Source organism: Anolis carolinensis, unplaced genomic scaffold (assembly GCF_035594765.1).
Source record: "Anolis carolinensis isolate JA03-04 unplaced genomic scaffold, rAnoCar3.1.pri scaffold_7, whole genome shotgun sequence".
In the NCBI taxonomy this organism is placed as follows: domain Eukaryota; kingdom Metazoa; phylum Chordata; class Lepidosauria; order Squamata; family Dactyloidae; genus Anolis; species Anolis carolinensis.
In genome coordinates this window covers 32,249,502-32,256,127 of record NW_026943818.1, presented here as the reverse complement: position 1 = coordinate 32,256,127, position 6,626 = coordinate 32,249,502, and the positions used below count along the sequence as shown (strand labels likewise).

The following is a 6,626-nucleotide window of genomic DNA, read 5'->3' as shown; positions in this document are numbered from 1 at the left end:
AAGGAGAGAACATTTCACAAATAAATACATAATATGACAAAGAATCAGTACAAGAAAACCGCACTACAAACTAGAGCTGACAGCTGGCACAACTGAAATTGGAATGAAATGCCCAGAAAGGAGAGAACATTTCACAAATAAATAAATAAATAGATAAATAAATAATATGACGAAGAATCAGTACAAGAAAACCGCACTACAAACTAGAGCCGAGAGCCGGCACAACTGAAATTGGAATGAAATGCCCAGAAAGGAGAACATTTCGCAGATAAATAAATAATAGATAAATAAATAATACAAAGAATCAGTACAAGGAAACCGCACTACAAACTAGAGCTGACCGCCGGCACCACTGAAATTGGAATGAAATGCCCAGAAAGGAGAGAACATTTCACAAATAAATACATAATATGACAAAGAATCAGTACAAGAAAACCGCACTACAAACTAGAGCTGACAGCCGGCACAACTGAAATTGGAATGAAATGCCCAGAAAGGAGGAGAGAACCAGGAAGTTGTTTTATTTGGAAATGTATACATATTATATATATATATATGGGGTTCTTTCCGCCCCTTCATACGTAAAACTGGCACCCGAACTTGGCGTTGTCCTGCTCGCTTGACGGGTGGAGGTAGAAGAGCTCGTCGGCCGTGGGGGGAACCCAGCGCGTGGTGTGGTAGCGGGACTCGCCCACCTGCAAAACGAGGGATTCAGGCGGTTAAAGTGGGACCAAACTGTGTTAACCTGACAGTGCAGAGACCCCACCCAACCCCAAAGCGGGAATCGAACCTGCCAGCCGGGAACGTCCTTCATGATCTTGGCTTCCTCGTCGAAATTCTGCCGCAGGAGGCGAAGGGTCCTGCCGAGAGAGGCAAAAGGAAGACACCATCGTCACGTGCTTGAAGGGACTGCAAGACCCATCATCCCGGGTGCGGTTTGCACCAAGGATGATGGGACTTGCAGTACCTACACTCACTTCACGAGACCACTGCAACACACAGCAATGACTGATCAAGACCAAACTTGGCACACAGACCACCCGTGACTGACTCTACACCCTGGTGCAGTTTGGAAGACTTTGCACCATGGATGATGGGACTTTCAGTACCTTCACTCACTTCCTGACAGCACAGCGACTCCCACCAATGACTAATCAGTATCAAACTTTGCACACAGGACCTCAATGACCCACTCTACACCCTGGTGCAGTTTGGAAGACTTTGCACCAGGGATGATGGGACTTGCAGTACCTTCACTCACTTCCCGAGACCACTGCGACTCCCACCAATGCTTAATCAGGACCAAACTTGGCACATAGAGCCCCCATGACCCACTCTACACCCTGGTGCAGTTTGGAAGACTTTGCACCAGGGATGATGGGACGTGCAGTACCTTCACTCACTTCCCGAGACCACTGCGACTCCCACCAATGACCGATCAAGACCAAACTTGGCACACAGACCACCCGGGCTAGTAAATAAATAAAGGAAGACTCTACGAAGCCAAAAATGCCACCGGACTTAAGGACACGATACTGACGACCACGCTAATACAACGATGTGCGTACCTTCGGTCGTCTTCGGCCATCAGGAGCGGCAGGAGAGCCACCCGGGTTTCCCCGTCCTCGATAGCCAGGCGCCTGAGGACGGGAAGGAAGAGTTAGGAAGGAAGGATGCCTCCACACTGGGGAATTAATGCAGATTGGTGCCACCCCCAGAGGCAAAAATCCAAAGACTACAACTCCCTGGGCTCCTCCGTCGCATTAAGATGTTTGGCTCTAAGCTGGAATGTGTCCAGAGGAGGGTGGCTAAAAAGGATCAAGGGTCTGGAGAACAAACCCTAGGAGGAGCGGCTTAAAGAGCTGGGCACGTTCAGCCTGCAGAAGAGGAGACAGGATGAGCTTTTATCCTTTGAGTCTCCTTCGGGAAACCAGGAACAGAACTTTTTTCAAACTGGGTTACATTGTGTTGTTATTATTATTATTATTATTATTGTTATACAAGTTGCTCTTGACACAACAAAAATGTTATTATTATTATGCAAGTTGTTCCTCACACGAGAAAAATATTATTATGCAAGTTGCTCTTGACATGAAAATAATAATTATTATTATGAAAGTTGCTCGACATGACAAAATTATTATTATTATTATTATTATTATTATTATTATTATGCAAGTTGCTCCTGACACAACAAAAATATTATTATTATTTTCCTTTTTTCTTCTCATTTTTCCTACTTTTCTATAATAAAAATATTGTTCTCCCACTTTCGATGTATACTAAATTTTTCTCATCTTTCTTATGGTATATGAAATTTCAATAAATACATATTAAAATATATTATTATTATTATTATTATTATGCAAGTTGTTCCTCACATGAGAAAAATATTATTATGCAAGTTGCTCTTGACAGTGAAAATATTATTATTATTATATTATTATTATTATGCAAGTTGCTCCTGACACAACAAAAATATTATTATTATTATTATTATTATTATTATTATTATTATTATGCAAGTTGTTCGTCACACAACAAAAATATTATTATTATGCAAGTTGCTCTTGACATGAAAAATATTATTATTATTATTATTATTATTATTATTATTATGCAAGTTGCACCGGACACAAAAAATTATTATTATTATGCAAGTTGATCTTGACATGAAAATTATTATTATTATTACGCAAGTCACTCCTGACACACAAAAATATTATTATTATTATGCAAGTTGCTCTTGACAGTGAAAATATTATATTATATTATTATTATTATTATTATGCAAGTTTTTCCTGACATGACAAAAATATCATTATTATTATTATTATGCAAGTTTCTCCTGACATGACAAAAATATCATTATTATTATTATTATTATTATGCAAGTCAATGACACAAAAAATATTATTATTATTATTGTTATGCAAGTTGTTCCTCACACGACAAAAAATATTATTATGCAAGTTGCTCTTGACACATTTATTATTATTATTATTATTATTATTATTATTATGCAAGTTGCTCCTGACACAATAATAATAATAATAATAATAATAATAATAATAATTAGAGAGGAAGGCAGTTTAATTCTCCCTAGAGAAACCTCACCTCCGCTCCCGGTTCCACTTCATGAGTCTGTAGTAGCCGAACAGGAGGGTCCCGATGCCGATGGCAAAGAGGCTGTAGCCTGGGAAGGAAAGCAAGAAGAGCCGGGTTCAAGTCCTCCGCAAGGCAAAAACATCGCTTTATTTGGATGCCGTTCCTTTCCTAAATCTCATGACACAGGACGTGAGATTCCCTTCCCGGCCTGGATAGAACAGCCATAGAAAAACATGGCTCCACCTGGGACTACACATCCCAGCAGTCTCTATTGCGCACTACAAATGAAGGGATAATCAATAAAATATTATTATTATTATTATTATTATTATCATCATCATCATCATAATCATGATCCATTCCTGAGGGACAACTGACTGTAGTCCTCTTGGTTGCATATAATAACAATATAATAATAATATAAATAATAAAACTATATAATTATTAATAATAATAATAATAGAGTTGCTGTGAGTTTAATAATAATGAGTTAATGTGAGTTTTATAATAATGAGTTAATGTGAGTTTTATAATAATTTATTTATTTATTTTATTTATTTGTGCTATTTATATCCCGCCCTTCTCACCCCGAAGGGGACTCAGGGCGGTTTACAAGTATATATACATACAATATATTATATTATACAACTATATCGCAATATTATTAGTAATATTGCATGTAATATAAATATACAATTATAATAGTGAATTATAATTATTATTACATTGTATTACATAATAATATTATTATTAATATTACATGTATATACAATGTATTATAATATTAGTATAGTATAATATTATTATATATCATTATATCATTAAATTGATACAGGAGACATTATAATACTAATAATATTGAGTTGCTGTGTTTTATAATAATAATAATGTTGCTGTAAGTTTTATAATAATAATAATAAGTTGTGAATTTTATAACAATAATAATGATACGTTGCAGTAAGTTTTATAATAATAATAATAAAACATAATACTTACTGTTTTATAATAATAATAATTAGTTGCTGTGAGTTTTATAATAATAATGTTGCTGTTAATTTAATAATAATAATAAGTTGCTGTGAATTTTATAATAATAATAATAATAATAATAATAATAATAATAATAATAATAAGTTGCTGTGAGTTTTATAATAATAATAATAATAGTAAAGTGCTGTGAGTTTAATAATAATAGAGTTCCTGTGAGTTTTATAATAACAATAATAAGTTGCTGTGAGTTTTATAATAATAATAACATTGCTGTAAGTTTTATAATAATAATAATAATAATAATATAGTTACTATTTTATAATAATAATAATAATTAGTTGCTGTGAGTTTTATAATAATAAGTTGCTGTGAGTTTTATAATAATAATAAGTTGCTGTGAGTTTTATAATAATAATATAATAGTTACTATTTTATAATAATAATAATAAGTTGCTGTGAGTTTTATAATAATAATAATGAGTTGCTGTGAATGTTATAATAATAATAATAATAATAATAATAATAATAATAATAAGTTGCTGTAAGTTTTATAATAATAATACATTGCTGTGGGTTTTATCATAATAATAATATAACATAATATAATAGTTACTGTTTTATAATAATAATAATAATGAGTTGCTATGAGTTTTATAATAATAATAATGAGTTGCTGTGAAATTAATAATAATAATAATAATAATAATAATAAGTTGCTGTAAGTTTTATAATAATAATACATTGCTGTGGGTTTTATAATAATAATAATAATAATAATAATAATATAGTTAGATTGTTGTGAGTTTCATAATAATGATGATGATGATGATGATGATGATGAGTTGCTGTGAGTCTTTCGGGCTGAATGGCCAATGTGTCCCAGCAGCATTCAGGAGACATTATAATACTAATAATATTGAGTTGCTGTGTTTTATAATAATAATAATGTTGCTGTAAGTTTTATAATAATAATAATAAGTTGTGAATTCTATAACAATAATAATAATACGTTGCAGTAAGTTTTATGATAATAATAATAAAACATAATAGTTACTGTTTTATAATAATAATAATTAGTTGCTGTGAGTTTTATAATAATAATGTTGCTGTTAATTTAATAATAATAATAAGTTGCTGTGAATTTTATAATAATAATAATAATAATAAGTTGCTGTGAGTTTTATAATAATAATAATAATAGTAAAGTGCTGTGAGTTTAATAATAGAGTTCCTGTGAGTTTTATAATAACAATAATAATAAGTTGCTGTGAGTTTTATAATAATAATAACATTGCTGCAAGTTTTATAATAATAATAATAATAATAATAATAATATAGTTACTATTTTATAATAATAATAATAATTAGTTGCTGTGAGTTTTATAATAATAATAAGTTGCTGTGAGTTTTATAATAATAATAATATAATAGTTACTATTTTATAATAATAATAATAAGTTGCTGTGAGTTTTATAATAATAATGAGTTGCTGTGAATGTTATAATAATAATAATAATAATAAGTTGCTGTAAGTTTTATAATAATAATACATTGCTGTGGGTTTTATAATAATAATAATATAACATAATATAATAGTTACTGTTTTATAATAATAATAATAATGAGTTGCTATGAGTTTTATAATAGTAATAATGAGTTGCTGTGAATTTAATAATAATAATAATAATAAGTTGCTGTAAGTTTTATAATAATAATACATTGCTGTGGGTTTTATAATAATAATAATATAGTTAGATTGTTGTGAGTTTCATAATAATGATGATGATGATGAGTTGCTGTGAGTCTTTCGGGCTGAATGGCCAATGTGTCCCAGCAGCATTCTTTCCTGACGTTTCGCCTGCCTCTGTGGCTAATAAAAGTGGAGTGTGTGTGTGTATATATATATATATATATCTCCCTGTGGAATGATGTCCAGGGTTTGAAGCAAGTGTGGATGTTGCAATGAGCCAATTTGAAGGCCACTGAATAGCCTCGCAGCTGCAAAGTCAGTCAGGGAAGGTTTCCGTTCTGAGGTAACCTGTCTGTTGCGGCCTGGAGGCACCCTCTCTGTTTCGAAAGCCTGCTGTGGCAATACTAGAAAGCCCAAGAGTCCCCGTGTCTCACCGGAGAGTCCCCTCCGGGGCAAATTCCTCTTGTAGTCGATGGGCCCGTAGCCTCCGGGAGGCGCCATGTCCTGCTTCACCTTCCCGCCTCCAAACGACGCCATCTTCGACGCCGGCCGCCGACTGCCACTGCGCATGCGCGACTTCTTCCCGCTGACGTCAACGCGCACGGCTTGAGGCATGAGGACGTCCTGCGAAGCCCCGCCCCCTGCGAAGCCCCGCCCCCTGAAGCTGGCTCTTAGATTATATTATATTAATACGTGTTGTAATAAAACTAACAATATTGCTATAAAATATTGCAATAAAATTGTAACGATGATACAGTTAATATTGTAATACTAATAATAAGAATAATATGGCAACAACAATATCGTAACAATAATCTTGCAATAATAATATTGCAAC

The 6,626-nt window shown here is 32.9% G+C and overlaps 1 protein-coding gene across 1 annotated transcript; it reads right to left on the bottom strand.

Moving 5' to 3' along the window:
- Positions 1-504: 504 nt before the first annotated feature.
- ndufa13 (NADH:ubiquinone oxidoreductase subunit A13) lies at positions 505-6,418 on the bottom strand. The gene is made up of 5 exons (XM_062960337.1): positions 6,223-6,418; positions 3,118-3,196; positions 1,569-1,640; positions 791-860; positions 505-695 (listed from the first exon to the last, which is right to left on the bottom strand). The coding sequence occupies exons 1-5, from the start codon at positions 6,401-6,403 to the stop codon at positions 576-578; spliced, it is 522 nt and encodes a 173-aa protein (XP_062816407.1). The 5' UTR covers positions 6,404-6,418; the 3' UTR covers positions 505-575.
- Positions 6,419-6,626: the final 208 nt, after the last annotated feature.

Excerpts from the sequence above, each read along its gene's own strand:
- ndufa13 (XM_062960337.1), bottom strand. The coding sequence starts at position 6,403 with ATGCCTCAAGCCGTGCGCGTTGACGTCAGCGGGAAGAAGTCGCGCATG. Across the intron at positions 3,197-6,222 it reads GCCCCGGAGGGGACTCTCCG|GCTACAGCCTCTTTGCCATC; the intron begins GTGAGACACGGG and ends TTTCCTTCCCAG. Across the intron at positions 1,641-3,117 it reads AAGTGGAACCGGGAGCGGAG|GCGCCTGGCTATCGAGGACG; the intron begins GTGAGGTTTCTC and ends TCCCGTCCTCAG.